The sequence below is a fragment of the Mobula birostris genome, chromosome 5 (assembly GCF_030028105.1).
Source record: "Mobula birostris isolate sMobBir1 chromosome 5, sMobBir1.hap1, whole genome shotgun sequence".
Lineage (NCBI taxonomy): Eukaryota > Metazoa > Chordata > Chondrichthyes > Myliobatiformes > Myliobatidae > Mobula > Mobula birostris.
The window spans coordinates 201979786-202007286 of record NC_092374.1 but is presented as its reverse complement, the minus strand read 5'-3'; the positions used below and the strand labels follow the sequence as shown (position 1 = coordinate 202007286).

At 46.8% G+C, this 27501-nt stretch overlaps 1 protein-coding gene across 1 annotated transcript; it reads left to right on the top strand.

Annotated features, from left to right (window-relative positions):
• The first annotated feature begins 10 nt into the window (after positions 1-10).
• Positions 11-22495, top strand: LOC140198278 (nuclear factor 7, brain-like). Its single transcript, XM_072259334.1, has 7 exons — positions 11-304; positions 10248-10899; positions 10978-11073; positions 13485-13718; positions 14911-14933; positions 15030-15148; positions 20249-22495. Exons 2-7 carry the CDS (start codon positions 10489-10491, stop codon positions 20779-20781), a joined length of 1416 nt encoding a protein of 471 aa, XP_072115435.1. The 5' UTR covers positions 11-304; positions 10248-10488; the 3' UTR covers positions 20782-22495.
• Positions 22496-27501: the final 5006 nt, after the last annotated feature.

Below are 27501 nucleotides of genomic sequence, written 5' to 3'. Positions count from 1 at the left end.
CCCCCGCAGGAAGGCCACTCAGCCACCGGTACGCTCGCACCCGAAGCCCAAGCTCGTCCACGCAGTCTGTATATATTTTGAAAGATTCAACTACACCGTCTCCAAAGCAAAAAGAGGCATAAGAGACCGCAGCCGCTGGAATCCGGAGCCACACACACACAAAGCTGGAGTATCAGTATGCGATGGGAAGACTCAAAAAGTTACCTTCCCCAAACAGTCAAGATGGAGGGTTTCGGCCCGAAACGTCGGATGTTGACTCCTTTCCCCAGCTGCTGCCTGGCCTGCTGCGTTCCTCCAGCATTTTGTGAGTGTTTCTTTACCCCAAACACTAAGGCCGATCAACAACTCCCTCCACTAACCCACATTTCCTGTCACTCACCTCGTGCAAATAGACCTGTGCCTCGTGTCACTTTATAGACATACAAGCAATGTATATAAACTAGCTTATGAATTTACATTTATTGTGTTTTTATAACCTTGTTCTTTATTTTTTTTTGTGTTATTTGTGTGTGTGCTGCATTGGATGCAGAGTAAAAATAATGTTCTCTTTTACACTTTGTGCTGGAAATGACGAACTTGGAGGCCCCACACAGTGCCCTTTATCCTCAGTGTTTACAGCCGCTGCACCAAGTGTCACAGCAGCCTGGTGTGCTGAGATAAAGAGGCGGTGTGGCCACTGATGGGCTCAGGAAATCTGAAAGCTCGTTTGCGCAGAGCTCCTATTACCAGCAGTCCATTGACAGGGTATTGTTTCAGGGCCATCTCAGTATAGGGTTTAATACTGGTATAGATCATGAAATTTGTTGTTCTGAGGCAGCAGTACCTTGCAATACATAATAAAATCTATAAATTATAAGACATATTAAATTGTCTAGGGTAAATATTGCGTATCACAACACAAAATTTTGAGTGCCCCTTTAAGGGAAAGTGAGGCCATCACTTGCATGAACACCGACACACCTGTGAAAATTTACTTATCACGAGGAAGCAATAGTGTAACTCACACCAGTGTAAATTTAAACTGTATTGACAAAATGCTGAAAACGCAGTCCAACTGAAACACAAATAAATAAACGTGCAACATCCAAGGACAAGGTATTGAACACTCTCCAAGGTTGTGTGATAAGCAGCTAATTAAAAGTTATCTGTATATTCTCTGTGAGACCATTGTCTGCATGAGGATTTTCCGACAGCGGTATCTGACCTTCCAAATGGGTTCTGTGAGCGTATCACCGTGTTCTTCACTCCTGTTTGTCGTCTCACTCCTTCTTCCTCCAGAAAATGGAGACCCTGATCCTGCCAGAATGTTCCAGGGCATCTTATTGGCCAAGTGTTAACAAGACAAATCCAGCTAGCTAATTCAACTTATCAATGAACTGAATTACTCGATTGTGTAATGTAATTAAAGGAACGCGTTGGATTTTCAGAAAATCTGCAGAAAATAAAATACTCAACAGCATAACTGTATTAATAAAACAAAGCATGGTATTAAGGTAACGATATTACATATACAATTAAATAACCCACCCCTCCACACCCTTAATGCAACTTTATTGTGTTCTTTATGTTACTGTGTTTTTTTCAGTGCTGTGTCATATCCGAAGATTATTCTGTTGTTCTTTACACTTGTGCACTGGACATGACATGAAACAGTCTGGAATCTTTGATTCTAGTGCAAAAAAAGAAGAGAAAAGAGTGAGATAGTGTTCATAGGTTCATTGCCTATTCAGAAATCTGATGGTAGAGGGGAAGAAGATGTTCCTGAAACATTTAACGTCAGTCTTCAGGCTCCAGTGCTGCCTCCTTGATGGTTGTAATGAGAAAAGGAAATGTCCCTGGTGATGGGGATACTTAATGATGGAGCCCCTTTTGAAGGCATCCGCGAGGCTGGTGCGCAGGATGGATCTGCATGGGACAATTTTCAAACTAATGCTGGCATATATTGTTTACCAGAGAGAGCAGATGTCCAGCCAACTAAGACATAATGCGGAGAAAGAGGCTCTACTGGGCCTACGCCATCCACACCCTTTCACATTGACTCGTTGTTAAATGTTCCACCTTCCCATCCATGCCTCCGACCCTACCACGCAACCTGCACACTACTGCAGAGGCAGTACTATCGAGTACAGGAGGAAGAACCCGGAGGTCCATGAGCCAGTCCTCATTAAGGGATCAGTGGTGGTGAGAGCTATGTAGGAGGGAAGGATTAAATTGATCTTAGAGTAGGTGAAAAGGTCTGCACAATATAGTTGGCCAAAGGGCCTGTACTAATAAATCATCTGTTTTTATAAATATCTTCATGAAAATGCATTTTCTAATCCACGTGAACTGGAAGCCAAACCTTCTCTGCCGAGAATTGCTCAATAATGACATCAGCGCCCTCTCCTGTTCACTCTGCTACATGACTATTTTCCTGGTAGCACAGCGGTCAGCATAGTAGTGACCTAGGTTCAATTCCCACTTCTGCCTGTAACGTGTTTGTACATTCTCCCCGTGACCACGTGGGTTTCCTCCGGGTGCTCCGGTTTCCTCCCACAGTCCAGCTGGTAGGTTAATTGGTCATTGTAAATTATCCCTTGATTAGGCTAGGATCAAATCGGGGGGATTGCTGGGCAGCGAGGTTCGAAGAACCTACTGTGTTATTTCCCAGCGGGTAAACAAATAATGAATGACAAATCTTACGCATGTCTCACGATGTCACTCGCTGCGGCTGTTTAATGAACTTGGAACAGTACTAGCCCTTCAGTCCACAATCTGTGCCAACCTTTTAACCTGCTCTAAGTTCAACCAAACCCTTCTTTCCAAGATAGGCCTCTCTGTTTCTTTCATCCACATGCCTATCTCAGATTCTCGTAACTGTCCCTGAAGCATTTGCCCCTACCATCACTCACAGCAGCACGTTTCACTCTCTGTGGGAATAAAACCAGCTCTACATTCCCCCACATATTTTCCTCTAATCACCTTAACATTATGCACACTGGCAAAAGCTGTTTCTGCCCTGGGGAAATGTCTCTGGCTATCCACTTGATCTAAATCTCTCATCTATCGCCATCTCTCATCCTCCTTAATGCCAAAGACGAAAGCCCTGGTTCACTGAACCTGAAAGACATTCTTTCTAATTCAGGCAGCATCCTGCTAAATATCTTCTGCACCCTCCCTGAAGATTCCCCATCAGGTTCAAGTTCAATTGTCACTCAAAACCCATGAATACAACCGAAGGAGACAACGTTAACCCAGGGCCAAGGTGCTAATACAGTCCCAACAGTCACACCCAGCACCAGGCTCATACACGAGATCAGTAAAATACAGTCACACAAAAAGCACATCGTCCCTGACCCTGAGTCCATCATGCTGCAGAAATCTGCAGTCGATCAGAATACAGCTTGTCTTCTAAACACGAGGAATTCTGCAGATGCTGGAAATCCAAAGCAACACACGCAAAATGCTGGAGGAACCCAACAGATCAGGCAGCATCCATGGAAATGACTAAACAGTCGACATTTCAGAAAGAAGGGTTTCGGTCTGAAATGTCGACTGTTTATTCATTTGCAAAGAATGCTGCCTGGCCTGTTGAGTTCCTCCAGCATTTTGTGTGTGATAGTTTGCCTTCTGCTGAGTGAACGCGGGGGGGGGGGGGGCAGCACTGACTCCAGCTTGGGCGCCTGCTCTGAGAGCTTTCTGCTCACTCTGCTTAATGACATTTTACCCCCTGGGGTGCTGCTGTACCATAATGGTTAGCACAGTATAGTGTAACAAACAGAACTGAACACAATAATACAAATTTAGTCTAACCAGTGTTTGTAAAGCTGCAACCAGCACTAGCTCGCAGCTCTTGAAGTCAATCTGGCAACTAATGAACATCAATACACCACACGCCCATCTTAATCACCCTGTTAACTTCTGCAGCGACTTTGAGGGATCGATGGACTTGGACATCAAGATCCCTCTGTTCCTCCGCACTGCTAAGAATCCTTCCATTAACCCGTATTCTATCTCTAGAGAATGATTCAGAGATCAGCGATCAACTTTATTCACCAAATACATTTACATATATTAGGAATTTGCTGTGGTGTGTTGGTCAGGGCAAGACATACAACAACAACAAAAATAACAGCATTCAGCAATTCTGAGGAATAAAGAATTGTTTACTGGAAAATTGCAAATGTCATTCCATTCTTTAAGTAGGGAGGGAGGCTTAACAAAGGAAATTGTAGGCCAGTTAGCCAGACTTCAGGGATTGGGAAGATGTTGGAGTTGATTGTTAAGGATGTTGTTTCAGGGTACTTGGAGGCACACGATGAAAAATGTCAGTGTGGTTTCCATGAGGGGAAATGTTTCCGGACAAATCTGTTGCTTGGAGGAAATAAGACAAGGTGGACAAAGGAGAGTCTGTGGATATTATTTATTTCAATTTTCAGGATGCCTTTAACAAGGTGGCACACATGGGGCTGCTTAACAAGATTGATCAGAGACGATGGTGTGACAGGAAATATACTAGCATGGATGGAAGATTGGCTGACTGGCAGGAGGCAGAGGGTGGTAAAAGGGGGCCTTTTCTGGTTGGCTGCTGGTGACAAGTGGTTTTCCACAGGGGCCTGTGTTGGGACCGCTTCTTTTCACCTTATATGTTCATATTTTGGATGATAGAATTGATGGCTTTGCAGCCATGTTTACAGATGATACAAAGATAAGTGGAGGGGCAGAAGGACTTAGATTGATGAGAGGAGTGAGCAAAGACGTGGCAGATGGAATACAGTGCAGGGAAGTGTATGGTCATGCACTTTGGTAGAAGCAATAAAGGCATAGATTATTTTCTAAACAGGGAGAAATTTCAAAAATCAGAGCTGCAAAGGAACTTGAAATCCTTGTGCAGGATTCCCTAAAGGTTAACTTGCAGGTTGAATTGGTATTAAGAAAAGTCTATTGTCCCCGTGATACATTGTGTACAAAGCTAGGCAGGAAGTTAAACACCTTCTCAAAAATCACCCAAGCTGGAAGCTTTCCTCAGGGTTTTTAAAATGAGAAAACTTTGTGAAACTGCAGAAAGTTAAGTAAAACATGTATTAGATTCAATACAGAATTGTTGTCCTCCTGAATATACTAATAGTATTGATTCTTCCTCACAATCAGTGATACACAAATGCAACATTCTGCAACTATACTGTGGACTAGAGTGAACTTGTGGTGGAATGGTAGCTCAATAACGATGAACAATAAATATAATACTTCCTCCAAAGTACATTGACTAAATTTACCAATATTAAGAAAACTCAAGAACTCAAGACTCAAGGGCAAATATAGAGCAGATGGAGATAGATGTCTTTCTACCATGTGTGTTCCAAGTTGAAATCCAAATTAACCTGTGCCTGAAATATGTAAAAAAACAGTTTACAAACAGGAAGTAATGTTTGTGCAAAATGAACGCGATACAGAATAACCCGTGCCTCGAGAGACAGAACAATCCTCACCTGAAATCCATGATGTCAAACGTAGCTGCTAAAATTAAAAGTTATACGATCCTGTCATTAAGTATTTAGCAAAAGAAGGACAGTCTCAGAGACTCGTCTTGAAGACAGTCTTAATGCACAATCTTTAACAGTTCTCACTTCAAAAATGTCACCCTTGTAGACATACTTGCTCGTGGTAATGTCTGCTGAACAGACTGGTGACACAGTGCTCACGCAGAATGACAGTTGGGCGATGTACCTCTGAAGTGAGTTGTGCTTCTTAAAATGTCCTCCAACTTGCTGTAGATCCTCAGAATCAAGAAAGGGACACAGCTCACTAAGGTGACTTTGGATTGGGAGAGGTTCCTGCTTTGTGATGCACTACACCTCCTCCGCCTACCACCTGTCTTTGAACAACAAAGATTCTAACCTTAACCCGAATCAGTTCCTCTTCTCTGAGACCTTGCTTACAAATGTGTCAATCACTGTAAAGACTATCTTTGTCTACACCTACAATCCTCACTTTCATACAGATACTACTCTCAAAGGGACTGTAAAGAATAGGTTGCCCATTCTGCAGGGTATTAGACTTTAATGTGCCGATGAGCGCCATCGAGGCAGACATCACCATTATGACCCAATCCAGATCCAGCTGTAGGGCTTAAGGTACATCGTACTAACCATTGTGCTGTTCAGGTACCTTAAGTGCACAGATACTGTCTCTGCCAAGCAACAAGAGAATCTCAGCATTAGAGTTAGGTGGGGGCATCTTGTCAGCTATCTCAAGATGCGAACAACCATGTGCAGCTTCAGGAGTTGGGCTTTCATCTCTGTGTCTGCAAATATGGTCGCACTCAGTGAGAGTTACCAGGGGTAAGCAGATCGCCTCTTCTGTTGACAAATCCACTGGCTCTGCTTCTGGTAACTTCTGATGTTCCAGAACCTACTTTAGAGTGTCCAGGGTAGTATCCCAGCCGATGGACGGTCAGCTTGCTCCCTGCCCTGCTCTGCTACGGGTATGCTGGAACTAGGTGCTGCCCTGAATTAACAGCGGTATCTGGGTCTAATTCTTCTGAAGTGTCAATAGGTCCCTGGCTCAGTTTTCTGGAGAGCACTATTGCTTGCTGCACAGTGTGTCCATCTGTGTTCTACAGCATGTTATTCCTGTTTCTCTGGTTCTCCTTGCTACCCTCCCCAGGTTCTGCATCACTCTCTGGATGACTGTCTTGTCCACATTCGGACTGACTCTGCCTCAGGGCTTCTCTGGGCAGACTCAACGTCTCACTCAAACTGTTGTCCAATGGTGATTTACCACTGCATCCTCGAGCAGTGAGTGAGGATTGTGCAGTCGGGTTTGCAGTAACTTTTGTTGAAAGGTGAGCCATTGGTGCACTCGGAATGCTCTGGAGTTCGAGACCTGGATTCGGGGTCCCGTGATCGGTGAGTCTAGAGTTCAAGGACTGGACTCAGGGTCCTGTGGTTGGTGAGTCTGGAGTTGGAGGACTGGAATGTGGGTGTCCCGTGGTAGGTTAGTCTGGAGTTCTGGGGTTCCGTGGTCGGTGAGTCTGAAGTTCAAGGACTGGATTTGGGGTCACGTGGTCAGTGAGCTTGGAATTTGAGGACTGGAATGTGGGGGTTCCATCGTCGGTGAGTCTGGAGTTCGAAGCCTGAGACGTCGAGTGTTTATTCCCCTCTGTATATGCTGCCTCACCTGCCGAGTTTCTCCAGCACTTTTTTGTGTTGCTCTGAGCAGGTTTCCTCGAGGGAGGCTGATTTCTGTGACATGCTGAGTTGAGTCTAAAAATGCTGACGTGCTCACGTGCAACTCAACCTCCTCCCCCACCCGTCTGTACCTTTAATCATTTCTGACCACCTTCCATGTCTGTAACTGGGGTGTTATACAGATTGCCACTTCCCCGCTCCTTCGGTAAAGCTGATCAACACCCTTCTACACCTCACCACTACTTAATCATTTCCTGTCAGAGTCAGCTTAGGCACGGACACTCCTGTGCCTAGCGTCACTTTATGGACATACAGTTGACCTAAGTATATAAGTTATCTTATTTATACAGTATATAAAGATGATATAGGAAATGGCAAGCATTTTGTCAGCTCCAGCACCTAAAAAATTAGCACTGCACCCCTGGTTGAGGATGACTCATTTCCACTGAGGTGACCGATGAGACCAATATGGGATCTGCAGTGTAGGATTAGTGTAAGAGTGTGGATAACGGTTGATGAGATTCGGCCCGTATCTGAGCGGCATTTTGCATTTCAAATGTGCCTTTCATTCATAATAAAATATATACAAAATATTAAACACGATGTGAATAATGTTTTACATTCTGAGTGCCATTTGGTCAATCCAGTCGGTCATGTTTAAACCATTGCCACTCAGGTTGTCTCAGAGGTGATGCAACTTTTCAATGTTGGCAGCATTCCCTGACGGACATCTCACTGTGCTGGGAGACCAACAGGTTTTGAGCGGACCAAAGAGCGTCTCTCACTGAGCTGATGATCTTCCAGCAGCAGTTCCCGTGCTGAATGGAACATCAGCACTGAGGCCGGCAGGTCAAATGTCTCTTGTTTACAGAGGGACGATGAAATATTGCACCCTGCAGGAGACCTGGCCTGACTTGAGGGTCCTGCCGTCTGTGATATCTCACTGTTCTGGAGGGAAGGAGTTGTGTTTAGAGCTGTGTGTGTGTGTGTGTGTGTGTGTGTGTGTGTGTGTGTGTGTGTGTGTGTGTGTGTGTGTGTGTGTGTGTGTGTGTGCGCGCGCGCGTGTGCGGGGGGGTGATTCGTTGGGTGAACTGAGAGATTATGGGGTGTTGGGAAGGTTTTCACACACGATTGGGAGAGGTCAGATCAGACAGATCATTGGGCCTGAGTAATCTGCGGAAACAGAATCAGAGTCGGGTTTATTATCTCTGTTATATATGATGTGAAATGTGTTGCTTTGCAGCGACAGTGCAGTGCACAGACATAACATCACTATGAATTATAAAATAAATAGAGCAAGTGAAGGAATAATGGAGTAATCAGTGGGAATCAAAGAAGATGGTTGTGGTGTTTGGAGCTGATCATCTCAGCCACAGGACATCTCTGCAGGAACTCCCGAGGACAGAGTCGTCGGCCCAAACACCCTCAGCTGCTTCATCAACGACCTTCTGTCCATCGTAAGGTCAGAGGTCGGGATGGTCACTGATGACGACACAATGTTCAGCACCATCTACCACCTCTCAGATAATGAAGCAGCCCACAACACAAATGCATCAAGACCTGGGCAATATCCAGGCCTGGGCTGATAGGTGGCAAGTGACAATCACACCACACAGTGTCAGGCAGTGATATCTGAGGAAGGGATCTCCGGGAATCATGAGAATTGGGAAAATTGCAAAATATTGTAACTAGCTGCCTCACTGTTTGGGAAGTTATAGTAGTTAGGCCGAGGGAGAAGGTCACTGGGAGGTGACGATATGACAGTCAGTGCAGTGATTAGACTGTGGATGTGTTTAGTCAGCAAGGTGACGCTCACTGGATCAAAGGTAAACAGGTGGAGGTTGGATTGCAGACCACGGCAGGAGAGTTTATCATCAGATAATGAGAGTCAAGGCAGGAAACCAGGGTCAGAAATGAAGACAATGAATTACAGCGAGCATTGGGAAATGGAAGTCAGTCAGATCTAGAGAGACCAGATAGAAATAATCAATGGTCAAATACTACAGAGAAACACAGGTTTCTGATGAATTTTTATGAAATCACATGTCACCATTGTATAACAGGAACCCTTAAGATCATTGACTCAGTGGAGTATCTTTGCGATGACACTGGAAGTGTTCCCCGTTGTTCACTGTAACAGGGTCTGAATAAGCTGTCTTGTTCCTGAAACTCACCACTGCTGTCTGGCAGGTTCTTTCTGTGCTGTTCCATCTGAACTGTATTTAAGTGGGAGACTGGTCCCCACACTCACAACCCAACCCCCCATCCCTCGAGCTGCTGTTGTGGAAGCTGCTGATGAAGACTGTCAGAGAGCAACACACTCAAAACACTGGAGGAACTCTGGGGCTGTGGAGAGGAGAACAGTCGTCGTTTCAGACCGAGAACCTTCAACGCCGTTTATTCCTCTCCATATGCTGCCTGACCGGCTGAGTTCCTCCAGTATATTGTGTGTGTTGCTCTGGAATTCCAGCATCTGCAGAAGCTCTTGTGTTTGTGAGTGGAGATTCCAGCCCAGTGCCCCTGCTCTCTGGGGCTGACGGGGTTTAGAAGACAGGCAGGGGGGAAATCATTTCCACACGCGGGCCTGTTCAGAACAAGTGAGACCGGACCTTTGGAGACGGGCTGTATGTGGTGAAGTCAAGAAGGGAAATGGAAATCAGGAGTTGAATGTTTTCCATGCTGTGACGTACAATGTCCAGTCCTGTGGTGATTCCTGCAGCCACATCTTTGTCATCGCCACAGTATCAGTCTCCTCACAGCAGATTCTCTCCACATCCCGTGTTCCATACTATTAACTGATTTAATAGTTGCTATAAATTTACATTAATCACCGATTTTACACTTCAGTCTGACTATCTTCAGTCCTCGACCTAAACAAAACGAGCTTTTGGAGAAACATCGAGGGTCAGGCAACATCTGTGGAGAGAAATGGACAATCGACATTTCGGGTCGAGAACCTTCATCTGGACTGTCTCAACCCGGAATATCTTCTGACTATTTTTCTCCACAAATGCTGTCTGACTCACTTCGTTCTTTCCAGATTCTTGCGTTCACAGTCCCTTGTGTCTCTCTTTTCAGGACTTGCCCCTTTAGTTCTGCTGTAGACTGAACCAAGCTCTTCTCTCCGGCTTTATCTATGTTAGACTCGTTTAATGTGTTTCTGATCCCTGCTGTGGAAACGAACACGATTCCTGCTCACTGAAAAGGAACATTCATTCCCGAGACTGCAGCGCCCCTAGAGGACAATCGCGGTACCGCAGGAGTTCAGCAGCTCCCCGAAAGTGAAAGGATTCTGAACCAGGAAGTACCGAGAGTTAACATGGCTTCGAAAGGACAGGTCGAGAGTTTAACCGAGGAGGTAATTTGTCCCATCTGCCTGGATTTCTTTACTGATCCGGTGTCACTGGAGTGCGGACACAACTTTTGCCGCTCCTGTATCACACAGTGTTGGGAAAGGGAGGAGAGAAACTCCTGCCCGGAATGTAGAGAGGAGTTTGCAGACCGCACCCTCAGGGCCAGTCGGGCCTTGGCAAATCTGTCCGAGAAAGCTCGAAAACTAAACCTGAACCCGAAAGAGAAGGAAAGTAAACTTCACTGCAAGAAACATGAGGAAGAACTGAAGCTGTTTTGTGAGACGGACAAGACACTGATCTGCCTGATCTGTAGAGATGCGCGGGAACACAAGTCTCACAACTTCATGCCGGTTAACGAAGCCGTTGAAATCTACAAGGTAAAACTAACCAGGTTTTGATCAGCTGTTTATTTAGTTGCATATTTTGGTCTAATTTCTTACTTCTCTGATTCCCAGGCTCGGGTTAAATCTTCCTTAGACTCTCTCACAAAAAAGAAATCAGACTTCGAGGTAATGGAGCAACAACAGAAAAAGAAGATTTCCGGAGTTCGGGTGAGACTTCCAGAGCAGAATTTACAAATTCGCTGTGTAGTTTTGTTCCCTTTAACGCAGAATAGCAGAGTATCGCAGCTCCAGTAACCTGGGATCGATCCTGACCCCTGGAGCTGCCTGCGTGGAGTTTTAAACACAAAATAATCTGCAGATGCTGGGGTCAAAGCAACACTCACAACACGCTGGAGGAACTCAGCAGGTCGGGCAGCATCCGTGGAAAAGATCGGTGGACGTTTCGGGCCGGAACCCTTTGTCAGGACTGCAGAGAGTAGGGGCAGAGGCCCTATAAAGAAGGTGTGGGGAGGGTGGGAAGGAGAAGGCTGGTAGGTTCTAGGTGAACAACCAGTAAGGGGAAAGATAAAGGGATGGGGGAGGGGAAGCAGGGAGGTGATAGGCAGGAAAGGTGAAGAAGGAATAGGAGAAAACAATGGGTAGTAGATGGAGGCGGCACCATGAGGGAGGTGATAGGCAGCTGGGGGAGGGGCAGAGTGACATAGGGATAGAGCAAGGGAGGGGGAGGGAATTACTGGAAGTTGGAGAATTCTATGTTCATACCAAGGGGCTGGAGACTACCCAGATGGTATATGAGGTGTTGCTCCTCCAACCTGAGTTTAGACGCATCATGGCAATAGAGGAGGCCATGTATGGACATATCTGAATGAGAATGGGAAGCAGAGTTGAAGTGGGTGGCTACTGGGAGATCCTGTTGAGGCGGACGGAGTGGAGGTGCTCGACGAAGCGGTCCGCCAACCTGCGTTGGGTTTCACCGATGTAGATGAGGCTGCACCAAATTCACTTGGTCTATCTTGGACACTTCTCTCCCCTTTCTCAATCTCTCAGTCTCCATCTCTGGAGACAGGCTGTCCACTGACATCTTCTACAAGCCCACTGACTCTCATAACTACCAACAGTATACCTCTTCCCACCCCGCCACATGCAAAAATGCCATTCCCAATTCCTAGTTCCTCCGTCTCCGCCGCATCTGCTCGGAGGATGAGGTTTTCCATTCCAGGGCATCTCAAATGTCCTCTTTCTTTAAGGGTTGTGGTTTCCCTTCGGCTGTCATCAATGATGCCCTCACCCGCATCTCCTCCATTTCCCACACTTCAGCCCTCACCCCATCCTCCAGCAACCACAACAGGGACAGAGTTCCCCTTGTCCTCACCTACCACCCCACCAGCCCCCGGATCCAGCACATTATCCTCTGCAACTTCCGCCACCTTCAACAGGACCCCACCACAAAGCACATCTTTCCCTCTCCACCCCTCTCCGCTTTCCGCAGGGATCGGTCACTCCACGACTCCCTGGTCCACACGTACCTCCCCACGGATCTCCTACCCGGCACTTATCCCTGTAAGCACATGTTTTACACCTGTCCCTACACCTCCTCTCTTGCCACCATTCAGGGCCCCAAACAGTCCTTCCAGGTGAGGCAACACTTCACTTGTGAGTCTGTTGGGGTCATCTATTGCATCCGGTGCTCCCAGTGCGGCCTCCTCTACATCGGTGAAACCCGACACAGATTGGGGGACCGCTTCGTCGAGCACCTCCGCTCCGTCTGCCAAAACAGACAGGATCTCCCGGTAGCCACCCACTTCAACTCTGCTTCCCACTCCCATTCTGATATGTCCATACATGGCCTCCTCTACTGCCATGATGAGGCCAAACTCAGGTTGGAGGAGCAACACCTCATATACCGTCTAGGTAGTCTCCAGCCCCTTGGTATGAACATAGAATTCTCCAACTTTTGGTAATTCCCTCCCCCTCCTTTCCCCTATCCCTATGTCACTCTGCCCCTCCCCCAGCTGCCTATCACATTCCTCATGGTTCCACCTCCTTCTACTGCCCATTGTGTTTTCCCCTATTCCTCCTTCACCTTTCCTGCCTATCACCTCCCTGCTTCCCCTCCCCCACCCCTTTATCTTTCCCCTTACTGGTTTTTCACCTGGAACCTACCAGCCTTCTCCTTCCCACCCTCCCCCCACCTTCTTTATAGGGCCTCTGCCCCTTCCCTCTACAGTCCTGATGAAGGGTTCCGGTCCGAAACGTCGACCGATCTTTTCCACAGATGCTGCCCGAACTGCTGAGTTCCTCCAGCGTGTTGTGAGTGCTGCGTGGAGTTTGCATGTTTTTTCCGTAACCAGTACCTTCCTTTAGCCAACTTTGCGTGGTTGAACGGTAAATTGGCTACTGTAATTAACCTTGTGATTGTGGGTGGTCTGTGAATCAGGTTGGAGTTAGTGGGTCAGAGAAAGAGTATATGTTTCAGGGAGACGTGGGGGAATGTGATGGAGGGAATTGTTCTGAAAACCAGCTGAGACATTAATGGGCTGAATGGTTACCTTCCATGTCAGAAGGAAATACAAAAAATAGCCTCAAATGCTAAACTAACCTCTCCGTTCAATTGACAGGAACAGTCACACAGCCTTCAGTCCCAGATCACATCCCAGTTTGCTGAACTGCGCCGGATTATCACCGAGAAAGAGCAGCGCGCGCTCCGAGATCTCAGGGAAGAAGAGGAGAGGATTCTGAATCCAATGGAGAAAAATCTTCGAGAGATTCAAGAGAATTTAAATTCCATCCAGGAGGAAATCTCAAAGTTACAGGAACGGATGGATCAACAAGAAAATATCACATTCCTCATGGTGAGAGATTTCAGTTTGGATCTGTAAAAGTGCATTGTCAAAAAATGATGCATTTATCGCAATTACTGTAGTTGGAAACTGATTTCCACCATGTGGACATCCTGACTGTTCAGAGTTGTGATTGTCCCAAACCGGCCTCCCACAACATCTGTACATCACAGGACAGTCTGCAACCTTCTCGGGAATGAGTTATTCTGATCAGAGCGCTGAGCTGGTGATCGTTTCTGTGATTCCCACGTATAATATCCCTGATTCTCAGAGTAACACCCAGTTACAGTCACAGGCTGTGAGTGTGTTTCTGATATTCCCTTCACCACATTTCTTATGGCATTTATTAAAAACCAACTGATGTTTTATCTTTCACTTTTGGTCTCACACAAGGAGAAATATTTTCTCCACTCCCACCCCATGGACATACGCTTTTGAACAAGACTCCCTCGAGGTGGCGGGCCAGCACCACCTCGCAATGGTGAGCTTAAAAACTTGGCATCTGCCTCTCTCAGAGTCGTTGGTCACTTCCATCCAACAGATAGTCTGCTCTTCAGGTGTCTATGCAACTACTGAAGGGTTTTTAAACGTAAACAAAAGGAATTCTGCAGATGCTGGAAATTCAAGCAACACACATCAAAGTTGCTGGTGAACGCAGCAGGCCAGGCAGCATCTCTAGGAAGAGGTGCAGTCAACGTTTCAGGGTTTTGGCCTGAAACGTCGACTGCACCTCTTCCTAGAGATGCTGCCTGGCCTGCTGCGTTCACCAGCAACTTTGATGTGTGTTACTGAAGGGTTTGCAAGATATATATACACTGTCTGACTATCTGCCCCTCTGGACATACCTGGTCCACACTCTTGCTGATCCTTTCCCTGCTGCCTTAGCTACAGCCCTGCTGGTTGACTTGATCTCTCCTCTAGTGAAGCCAAGGTCTCACAGCCACTTCTGCAAAGTGAATGCAATAAATCCACGGCAGCCTACTTTGAATGGATAGCATGAGACCTTCCACCCTCTGTCTCTGCACTGATAATCATTCCTTGTACTTACTCCCATGGTTCTCTGTCCCTCTTTCTCCATTCGTTTCAGTGGGAGTGAGTTTAGTGGGAATTTTCAGCAGCTTGTAATAACTTGTCTCAGATTCCTGCTGTTCGGATGCCGACGGACAGTCTCAGTCAATTGAGATCTGTGTTTCATTTATTTCAGAAGGAAGCTCATCGGAAGAGCAGGTAGGACATGGTCTTGACTGAAACTCTGTATGGATTTGTAAAATAGTTCAAATATCACTGATGCTCAGTTTATAACCAGCTGCATAATATTTTCAGGATTAGTGATGGACAACAGACATTGTCAGTGACAGATGGTGCCCTACTGGTTGAAAAATTCTGTCACCCCTATCTGTTCGACACAGCATCGGGAGAAGCGTTGGACAGCATTAAGCGAGGTAAAACATACAGATTCATTCCAGCACCAACCTCACCTGCTGGGGCACATCACTGCCACATGGTCAGCTGGACATGTCAGACCCTTGAGCACACCAAACCAGGGGCAAAATACAACCAATTCACTGGTCTGTTAGGTGAATCATTGCATCCTGATCCCATTTGCACTGGACAAACAAGCCAATGCACCAGTTTGAATCCTGACATGGTAGCTCTGGGATTAATATTCCATTAATGACCTTAAAGGGGATAAAATCTGGTATCACTGCGGTGACAGGGATTGTCAGAAAAATACACCAGTCCTTCGTGCCACTCACCGTGTCTGACCTGTCCGTGACCGCAGTCTGATTGACTCAGCTCTGCCCCCTGCTGGACTCGCGAGTCTCACTGTTGTTATCAAACCACCGCATTGAAGACTGAGCCCGGACACACCAACCAGCATTAACACTGGTGAACACAGCATAACTGGTCCAGCAAATCTCCCTCACACACCTTCACAAGAAGGTTTTGCAGATTGTAGTCAGAACCTCAGCACTGCACATTGTTAGTCCCCTCAGTAACCTGGAAACTATCCTCTTCAGACACAGTGAATGGTTTCTATTTGAACAATTCACACATGTGTCACACATTGTCAACACACATTGGACATGTGAAGACACACTGTAACATACAAATAGTTCAATATACACCCTCACCTTCAATGTGTACACACACTCACTGATATTTACCACAACCAACACACACATACACATTGATACATTGATATACTGATAATATCCAAATACACCATCAGAGTGGGACACATCGTCAGAGACACAGACACATTTCCGTGTGTTTGTCCCATATCCTTCTAACCATTGCCTATCGTTGTACCTGTCTAAATTGATTTTATAATATTTTAATTATGCCTGTTTATACAGCTTCTTTGGCAGCAAATTCCACATGTACCTACTTCCCTCACAGTGAGAATGTTGCCCTGCAGATACCTTGAAAAACTTTCCCCTCTCACCTTCAATCTCTGCCCTCTAGCTCTGGACTCCCCTGGAGTTCCCTGGTGTGACCTTCCAGCCCTTCTTAAGGCACCACCTGAGCCACCCTCCAGTCTTCCAGCAGCTCACCTGTGGTGAAATGTGAAGCTAATATATCTGCCAGAATCTCTGCAAATTCATCCTCTGTCCTAATGAGGGGCTGTGGGGAGTGGGTTTGTGGGAAAGGAGACAAAGGGACTCTTATCACCCATATTCATCGTCTTTCACCTTCTGTTTCCATCTACACACACAGTTCACCCCAGGCTTTCCACCCCCTCCCCATCTGGTTCCGATTCCATCTGCCATTCATCTCTCCCCTCATGGTTCCCATGATCATAAACAGGAAAAAGTCTGCAGATGCTGGAAATCCAAATCAACACACACAAAATGCTCAGCAGGTCAGACAGCATCTATTGTAATCAATGAACAGTTGATGTTTTGGGCTGTGATCCTTCTTCAGGACTAGAATTGAAGTGGGGAGATGCCAGAATAAAAAGGTGGGGAGAGGGGAGAGAGGCTAGCTGGAAGGTGATAGGTGAAGCCAGGGGGGTGGGAAAGCTAAAGGGCTGGAGAAGAAGGAATCTGATCGGAGAGCAGAGTGGACCATAAGAGAAAGGGAAGGAGGAGGGGACCCAGGGAGTAGTGATAGGGAGGTCAGAAGAGGTTAAAGGCCAGAGAGGGGAATAGAAGAAGAGGGGAGGGAATGAGAAAAAATTTTACCTGAAGAGGAAATCAATATTCATGCCATCAGGTCAGAGGCTACCCGGGCAGAATATAAGGTGTTGCTCCTCCATCCTGAGGATGGCCTCATCTCGACGCAAGAGGCGGCCATGGACCGACATTTTGGAATGGGAATCAAAATGTTTGGCCACTGGGGAGTTCCCCTTTGGGCGGATAGAGTGGAACCTCCTTTACTGATAAGATTCCAGCACAGGTCAGCCTTTGTGCTCCTGTTTTTCACCCTCCCACAGCTGCCTCCCACCTTCCCATCTCCCAACCTTCCCCGCAACCTCGCTCTGACTAGCGATCAAAATATTCATTGTGTTGGTCTCCACCTGTCATTCACTTCCCAGTGTCCCCCAACTCCGGTCCACACTCCCCACCCTTCCGCTACCTGGAGCAACCTGCCTGCCATCTTTCACTAATCTTCAGTCCACAGTCACTTCAGACTCCTGTCTCATCACTCCCCTTCTCCTCTGCTCAGTTTACACCCCTCATAACCTTATATATTTCTGTCAGATCACCTCCCAGTCCATTTACCTGCATTTGGCCCGTATCCTTCTAAACCTTCCTTGTCATCATTTCTCTGTCCCAGGCCTCAACTCCTCTTCTGTGCCAGTTCCACGGGGCCCTCAATTCTCCCGTGTTACAGAAAATGATCAACCTCATTTTCTACCACATTACAGAAGCAAATGTGCTGCAGGTCCTGAAATGCATAAAGTTCGATAAATCCCCAGGTCCTGATCAAGTTTATCCCAGGACATTGTGGGAAGCTCAGGAAGAAATTGTGGGGCCCTTTTGGAGACATGTGTGTCATCGATAGCTAAGGGTGAGGGGCCAGGAGACTGGAGGGAGACCAGTGTTGAACATTTATTGAAGATCGGCTGTAGGGAAAAGCCTGGGAAGTACAGACCGGTGAGCCTAACGTCAGTGGTGGGTACATTAATGGAGGGGATTCTGAGAGACGGGATCTACATTCATTTAGAAAGGCGAGGACTAATCAGGGACACCCAGCTTGGTTTTCTGCATGGACAGTACGGTACAGTAGCATGGTGGTTAGCACAATGCTTTACAGTACCAGTGACCTGGGTGCATGTCCTGTCACCGCCTGTAAGGAGTTTGTACGTTCCCCATGACCACGTGGGTTTCTTCCAGGTGCTCCGGTTTCACAGTCCAAACCCGTACCGGTTGGCAGGTTAATTGGTCATTGTAACTTGTCCCATGGTCAGGCTCAGATTAAATCAGGGGTTGCGGGTGGTGGGGGTCAAAGGGCCGGAAGGGCCTATTCCGTGCTGTATCTCAATAAATAAATTACAGCTGATGAAAGTGCAGTAGTCATCGTCTCCATGGAGTTTAGCGAGGGATTTGACAAGGTAGCAGAGAGTTAGATCAGAGGGGATACAGTACGATCTGGAATAGGATACAGAATTGTCTGGGTGGAGTCCTGTGACCAGCGGTTGTGCTGCAGGGATCGGTGCTGGGTCCACTGTTTTTCATCATTCATATGAATGATTTGGAGAGAATGTAGGTGACGTGTTTAGTAGGTTTGTGAAGGACTCTAAAATTGGTGGTTTCATGGACAGTGAAGAGGTTATTTATTTATTTAGATACAGTGTGATACAGGGCATCCCAGACCAATGACCTGCTCCACCCAGCACCCCAACTATTTAAAACTAGCCTAATCATGGGGCAATGTACAGTGACCATTTAACCTACAAACCACTATGTCTTTGTCCGAGCGTCACAGAGTGATAGAAACTAACAGCACAGGCCCTTCAGCCCGCCTGGTCTGTACCGCAACATTTAAACTACCTGCTCCCATCGACCTGCACCGGGACCATCGTCCTCCAACTCCTGCCATCCATGTACCTGTCCAAACTTCTCTTAAATGTTTAAATCGAGCTTGCATGCACCACTTGCACTGGCAGCTTGTTCACAGTCTCACGACCCTCTGAATGAAGCAGTTTCCCCTCATATCCCCCTTAAACTTTTCATCTTTCACCCTTAACCCATGACCTCTGGTTGTAATCCCAGCCAAAGTCCGTGGAAAAAGCTCATTCACCATATTTCTACCCCTCATAATTTTGTATACCTCTATCAAATCTCCCCTTAGTCTTCTATGTTACAAGGAATAAAGTCCTAAACTATTCAATCTTTCATTTTGACTCAGGTCTTCCAGTCCCAGCTACATCCCTGTAAATTTTCTCTGTACTCTTTCCTGTAGGTACCCTTTCCTGTAGTTATTCAGAAAGTCAGAAGGCATGGGATCCAGGGAAGTTTGGCCAGGTGGATTCAGAATTAGCTTGCCTACAGAAGGCAGATGGTGGTGGTGGAGGGAGTACATTCAGATTGGAGGATTGTGACTAGTGGAACAGAGAGACCAGGAGGTGATTGTCTTCATCAGTCAGAATACTGAGTACAGGAGCTGCGACGTCGCGTTATGAGTGTACAAGACATTGGGAAGGCCAGATTTGGAGCAGAGTAACACACACAAACTGCTGGAGGAAATCAGCAGGTCAGGCAGCAGCTATAGATATGAATAAACAGTTGATGTTTTGGGCCAAGGTTGTGTGTGTGTTGCTTTGGATTTCCAGCATTCCCAGATTTTCTTGACTTTATGATTTGGATCACGCTGTCCAGTGCTGGTGATCTTTCTCCAGGAAGAACGTCATTAAACTGAGAGGGTACAAAACAGATTTACAAGGATATTACTGCTTTGGGTTATAAGGAGAGGCTGGATACTCTGGGTCTTTTTTCCTGAAGCTCAGGAGGCTGCCAAAGGAAACTGTAGAGGTTGGTACAGTTACAATGATTTAAAAGACATCTGGATCGGTACATGTGTAGGAGAGTTTTAAAGGAATAATGGGCAAATATAGACAAATGGATCTAGTTCATTAAAGTGAGTTGGTCAGCATGAATGAATTCTGCCTGACTTCCTCTTTAAATGCCTCCAGTGTTCACTCACCCCATCCTCATCTGGATCCAGTTGTTGCTCCTCCCCTTCCTCATACCCGTTTCCACTGCTCTCTCCCGTCTTTCTTTCCAATCTTGAGGAAAGGTCTCGGCTTGAAACATCGACTGCACATCTCCCATAACGCATGTTGTTTGACCCGCTGAGTTCCTGCAGAATTTTGTGTGTGTTGATCGGGGAAAATCCGCTCTCCATGTCGAGGAAAAACCTCGGGAAGATGCTGGTTGTCCATCCGCTGTGTTTGGTAAAACCCCGGGAAAGGGTCCTGTCGGCCCCCCGACTGAGCCTGAGGCCCAGCGGCCTCTCCCCCGGTCCCGGGTCCGCGCTGCCCGAGTTTCCCCCCGATCCCCGGGGACTCTCTAATTCTCTGCTTCTCCCCCCAGTCTCTGTCACCCTGGATGTGGAAACGGCGAGTCCGCTGCTCGAGGTGTCTGAGGATCGGAAGAGTGTGAGACTGACCCGGACCCGGAGGGATCTCCCTGACACCGGGAAGAGGTTCACAGTCTGGGCTTTTGTGCTGGGATCGGAGGGATTCACATCGGGGAGACATTACTGGGAGGTGGAGGTGACGGGGAATCGGTGGTGGGGTCTGGGAGTCGCCGCAGAGTCTGTGGAGAGGAAGAGATGGGTCAGACGGAGTCCGGAGACCGGATTCTGGATCATCGGGCGGTTTGATGACGAGATGAAGGTTCTCACCTCCCCTGAGTCCCGTCTCCCTGCCGGTCCCATCCCCGGGAGGGTGGGAGTTTATCTCAGTTACCAGTCCGGGACAGTTTCATTTTACAACGCGGAGACCAAGTCCCATCTCCACACCTTCACTGGGAATAAATTCACGGAGAAACTTTATCCTTTCTTCGGGCCTTGGGATGAAAACCAGTGGCTGAGAATCTGCTCCGGTTCCGCTCCGGGTCTGTAAACGGGTCGGGTCCGGGACCGGTGTCAGGAGTAAGTCAGTGTAAATATAAATGTGCGGCGTGTGAAATAAACACGATGTGAGAATTATCGATCCATTAATTTTAACTCGTTCACCGCATCCGTCAACGGAACAGAAACACTGCGGATTCAGCAGCAGCCGCGGGCGGTGGGTCCTGAGCTCCCCGGCTCCCCCGGGTGCTAAAGTCCACCGGGACTGACACGGTAACTGGGACAAGTGGTGGTGGTTCTATGTGGGAGAGGGAGGTCAGGCTGAGCAGGGATCTCTACATTGAATCAGATATTCATTTTAAGACCATAAGATATAGAAGCAGAGGTTGGCCATTCGGCCCATCAAGTCTGCTCCACCATTCAATCATGCGCTGATCCAATTCTTCCAGTCATCCCCATCCCCTGCCTTCTCCCCATACCCTCTGATGCCCTGGCTAATTCCACAGATTTACCACCCTCTGACAAAAGTAATTTCTCCGCATCTCAGTTCTAAAAGGACGTTCTTCAATCCTGAAGTCATGCCCTGTTGTCCTGGAGTCCCCTACCATGGGAAATAACTTTGCCAAATCCAATCTGTACAGGCCTTTTAACATTCAGAATGTTTCTATGAGGGCCCCCTCATTCTCCTGAACTCCAGGGAATACAGCCCAAGAGCTGCCAGACGTTTCTCGTACGGTAACCCTTTCATTCCTGGAATCATTCTTGTGAATCTTCTCTGAATCCTCTCCAATGTCAATATATCCTTTCTAAAATAAGAAGCTGCACACAATACTCCAAGTGTGGTCTCATGAGTGCCTCAGAGCCTCAACATCACATCCCTGCTCTTATATTCTCTACCTCTAGAAATGAATGTCAACATTGCATTTGCCTTCTTCACCACCGACTCAACCTGGAGGTTAAACTTTAGGGTATCCTGCACAAGGACTCCCAAGTCCCTTTGCATCTCTACATTTTGCATTCTCTCCCCATCTAAATAATAGTCTGCCCATTTATTTCTTCCACCAAAGTGCATGACCATACACTTTCCAACATTATAATTAATTTGCCACTTCTTTGCCCAATTCCCCTAAGCTATCTAAGTCTCTCTGCAGGCTCTCTGTTTCCTCAACACCGCCTGCTCCACCACCTATCTTTGTATCATCGGCAAATTTAGCCACAAATCCATTAATCCCATAGTCCAAATCATTGACATACATCATAAAAAGCAGTGGTCCCAACATTGACCCCTGTTGGTTAGTCAGGCAGGATTTTCAGGTGTAACCCGTATTTTTTATACAGGTCGTTCCTCCCCCAGTGATCCAGAAACCCGAAACTCTGCCCGCTACACCAGTCTCTCAGACACGCATTAATATGCCTGCTCATACTATTCTTGTGCTCGTTAGCACTTGGCACAGGCAGCAATCCTGAGATTACTACCCTGGAGGTCCTGCTTTTCAGCTCCCTACCCAACTCCCTGAACTCTCTCTTCAGGACCGCTTCCCTTTTCCTACCAGTGTCATTGGTACCAATGTGTACCAAGACTTCTGGTTAGTCACCCTGTCCCTTCAGACTACTCAGCACCCGATCTGAGACATCCCGTACGCTGGCACCTGGGAGGCAACACACCGTGCGGGTATCTCTATTAGGCTGACAGATCCTCCTGTCTGTTCCCCTCACTATGGAATCCCCTATGACTACCGCATTCCTCATCGTGTTTCCCTTCTGCACCACAGAACCAGGCTCAGTGCCAGAGACCCGATCGCTGTGGTTATCCTCCGTTGGGGTCACCCCCTCTACAGCATCCAAAACGGACCCAGTTCACACTCAGGAAATGCAGGAAAAACACAGCAGGTTGGTCAGGATCTGTGGAGAGATGAACAGGCTTCACGTTCCACGTCAGTGTTCTCTCAAGGAATTGATTCAAACACTATCTGCTCTGATGTGGGTTTCAGGTATTTTCTGTTTTGTTTTAGTTCTTCCAGCATCTGATTCAAGAAAAAGTGGGAGTGCAGTGTAATTTCCTCCGGAAGGGGGATGAAGAAGAGGGAATGTGCTCGGTGAGGGGAGTGGACCATTAGAGAAATCGATGCTCAGGTTGGATCTACCCGGAGAGGTACGGTGAAGGGTAGAGAGACTTGGACATGATATTTTGGAGCCGGAAGTGTGGCAACACATGCAGGCTGATCCCAGCACAATCCTCGGGCAGACTGTGTTGGTCATTGACGCAATGGAGAAATGTAAATGGTGACGCCCCCTGTGTGTATTTGTGTGTGGTGGAGACAGAGAGAGAGTCTGAGACTTGCTCCAGGCTCCCCAGGTAGATGCAGGGATGATGTTTCTGGTAACGGGAGTGTCAGGATGAGGAGGCACAGTGAGGGACCGACCATTCAGAGGTGAATAAACGTATTTACCCAGCTCATAATCTAACAGGGCTCTGCACATTTACACATCAACTATGTTGAAGAGAGATGTGGATGGAGTTTTGGATACAAAGTGAATCAGTCGAAACAGCATTAGCACAGGGAAGTGGTATTGATCATGTCTAATGGGAGAGCAGGTGTGAGGGGCTGAATAGCCTCCTTGCTTCGATTTCTGATGTTCTTCAGAGCAGGGTACAGACTGACCAGAGGGAGGATAGAAGGGTCTGGGGAATAAATAGAGGTGTAAAGCAGGAGTGTGAAAAGGTGATTAAATATCAATCATTTAAATTGTCAGGCAAATGTCTTTGACACTGAAATGGGGGATCTTGATGCAGCAGAAGATTGTGAGGCGTCGGATACACTGGGATTACTCAAACACGGATGCAGGAAAACTTCCTGACTTCACCCGTGTACAGCCCTGCTCTGATGTAAGGTCCCACTCTTCCTAATTAGACTGAAGGAGGTAGACAGCACGCACACCGGCCCTTCGGCGTAACATGTCCCTGAAAACCAAGGTGGCTTCCTCAGCACGTCCCATTTGACAGCATTTAGGCAGCATTCCTCTGAATATTTTCAATCAAGAACTTGTCTAAATGTCTTAAAAATGTTTCAGTTCTATCGGCCTTTACCATTTCCTCTGGCAGCTCATCCCATTTACCGACCACCGACTGTGTGGAAAATTTGCCACTCGGGTCCACTGCTGATCTTTACCCCCTGAGCTTAAATCGATATCCTCTAGTTTTAGACTTCCCTCCCTTGGGGAAAGACTGTGACCATCGGCCTCATCACTGCCCTGCAGGATTTCATAAGGCACAATAATATGTCAACCCTCAGCCTCCTTTGCTTCAGGGAAAACAGTCCAGGTTGATCCAGATTTTCCTGAAGCCCTTGAGCCCCGGTAACATTCCTGTGAATCTTGTCTGCACACATTCCAGCTGAATGTCATCCTTTCTACAGCTCGGTGACCAGAACTGCACCCAATACTCTGAGTGTGGTCTCACCAATGTCTTCTACAGCTGTAACACGACAAACCATCTCATGTACTTAATGCCCCGATCAATGAATGCCAGCGTACCATACACCTTCTTCACTACACTGTCTACCTGTGTCTCTACTCTCAGGAACTATGTACTTGTTCCCCTGGGTATTTCTATTCTGCAACACTCCATCCCCTGCCTGTTCATTTCCTGTTTAAATGTCTGTTAAACATCACAATCATATCTGCTTCCACCTCTCCCCATCCCGGCCGTGCATTCCAGGAAGATATCACTCATTGTGTCCAAAAACATTCCTTGAACATCCCGGTTCAACTTTGATGATCTTACTTTGAAGCTTTACCCTTCACGGGAGATTAGACTGACTGAGACTGTCTCATAATTCGAGGAGGTGGTCTCACTGGGTATTGACAGGGTAGAGGCAGGAATGATGCTTCCCCTGGATGGGGTGTGGAACCAGGGGTCACAGACTCACAATCAGAGGTCGCCTCAGCAGGACTGAGATGAGGAAAAATTCCTCACCGAGTGTGCAGTGAATATTTGGAATTCTCTACAAAATATTTCTGAATTTAAGGGGAAGAGTGATGATGCAATGATGCAGGAAATTGGCACTGATTTGAATGATCAGCCATGTTCTGAGGGAAGGGTAGAGCAAGCGCAAGGGGCCGAATGGCCACTCCCGCTCCTGTTTGTTACGTTCTTGAAAGACAAATCGATCTTTGTGTCTTTTAATTTGTTTTGTGTGTAGAGCATCCTCTGTAACCCGTGTTGACTGTATTCACTCCACTCTCTCCAGTGCATGTAACAGTCTGCAGAGTTAGTTGTATTCTTTGTCTTTGTATCCAGTGAGAAACACGTCTGTGTAAGCGCCCGGGACACTTTACTGCATTTTCACAGCGACTGTACCTAAATACCAGTTGTTGTTGTTGACTGCTGCGTCCACAACTGCTGAACATAGAACATTGAACAATACAGCACAGGAACAGGCCATTCGGCCCACAAGTTTATGCTGAACATTGTGCCAATTCAATCTCATCCCATCTGCTTGTACACGGTCCACAACCCTCCATTCCCTGTCTGTTCATGTGTCTGTCTAAATGCCACTGAAATGTTGTTGTTGTATCTGCTTCAACCTCCTGCCCTGACAGCACGTTCCAGGCACCGACCATTCTCTGTGTAAAGCAAACTTACCTCATCAATCTCCTTTAAAACTTCTCCTCTCACCTTATATTTACTCCCTGTAGTATTTGACATTCCCACGCTGAGGATAAAGAGACTCCGACTGTCTATCATGTCTGTGTCAGTTGGTGACTGTTTCCGCGACAGCTGCTGAAGCACCGTGTTCCCAGACTTCTGTCCCTTGTGATCCCCTCAGTCTGTGAGCCCCCTCCCTGGTAAGGAGACGGGGTGTGGACTCGACAAAGACTGCTGGGTGAACTCAGCGTGTCAAACAACGTCTGCAGCGGCAAAGGGATGGCGGAGATTCACGGTGCAGGATTGCCACCTGCTGCCCCAAATCGGTACTGCAGGGGGAACTGAGAGTCGGTTAAATTTATCATCAAAGTACATATATTGTATGTCACCATGTAGTGTCTTGAGATTCATTTTCTTTCAGGAAAAAATATACAATAGAATTTATGAAAAAAAAACTATGCTTGAACCAATGTGTAAATGAAGACAAATCGTGCAAATAATAACAACAATAAAAATATAAATAACACAGAGAACATGAGATGTAGAGACTTTGAAAGCGAGTCTTTAGATCGCGCAGTCAGTTCAGTGTTGTTGTGATCAGCTGTCCACGCTGGTTCACAAACCTGATTGTTGTAGTGTAATACCTACCTGAACTATGTCTCATGGAGAGGTGGGTTAATTGTAAACCGTGTATTGTTCCTTGTGTGTGTCTGTAGTAGAATCTGGAGAGAGTTTATGAGTTCACAGGGAGAATCTTTTCAAAATACGATCTATGTATTTATGTCGAATTAATGGAAATAGACAGCCAAGGACTCCTTGATATACTACTGGCTGTCACCAGGAATTCGAGAGTTAATACATATCTGCTGTCAGATCATCAATGCAGTTTCGTATGCTCAATAATTGCTGGTCTTCCAATGTAAGGAGATGTCCTTCAGTGAATGCTGATGACTGACACATAAGAACATAAGAAATAGGAGCAGGAGTCGGCCATCTGGCCCATCAAGCCTACCCCGCCATTCAATAAGCTCATGGCTGATCTGTCTGTAAACTCAGCTCCATCTACCTGCCTTTTCTCCATAACCCTTAATTCCCTTACTTTGTAAAAAAACTATCTCCCTGTATCTTAAATATATTTAGTGAAGAAGCCTCAACTGCTTCCCTGGGCAGAGAATTTCCACAGATTCACCGCTCTCTGGGAAAAAACAGTTTCTCCTCATCTCTGTCCTAAATCTTCTCCCCTGAATCTTGAGGCAATGTCCCCAGTTCTAGTCTCACCCACCAATAGAAACAAATTTCCTACTTCTATCTTATCTATTCCTTTCAAAATTTTGCTTGTTTCTATAAGATCCCCTCTCATTCTTCTGAGTTCCAGAGAATATGGTCCCAGGCGACTCAATCTCTCCTCATTGGTTAACCCCTTCATCTCTGGAATCAACCTCGTGAACCTCCTCTACACTGCCACCAAAGTCAGTACATCCTTCCTCAAGTTGGAGACCAGAACTGCACACAGTACCCTGTAGAGTTGCAGCAGGACCTCCCTGCTCTTGAATTCAATCCCTCGAGCAATGAAGGCCTATATTTTGTTTGCCTTCTTAATAACCTGTTGTACTTGCAAGCCAACTTCTAGCGATTCATGCACAAGCACTCCCAAGTCCCTCTGCACAACAGCATGCTGCAATCTCTCACCATTTAAATAATAATCTGCTCTTCTATTATTCCTTCCAAAGTGACAATAGACAATAGATAATAGGTGCAGGAGTAGGCCATTCGGCCCTTTGAGCCAGCACCACCATTCACTGTGATCATGGCTGATCATCCACTATCAGTATCTAGTTCCTGCCTTATCCCTATAACCTTTGATTCCACTGTCTTTAAGAGTTCTATCCATCTCTTTCTTGAAAGCATCCAGAGACTTGGCCTCCACAGCCTTCTGGGGCAGAGCATTCCATATATCCACCATTCTCTGGGTGAAAAAATTTTTCCTCAACTCTGTTCTAAATGGCCTACCCCTAATTCTTAAACTGTGGCCTCTGGTTCTGGACTCACCCATCAGCGGGAACATGCTTCCTGCCTGCAGCGTGTCCAATCTCTTAATAATCTTATATGTTTCAATAAGATCCC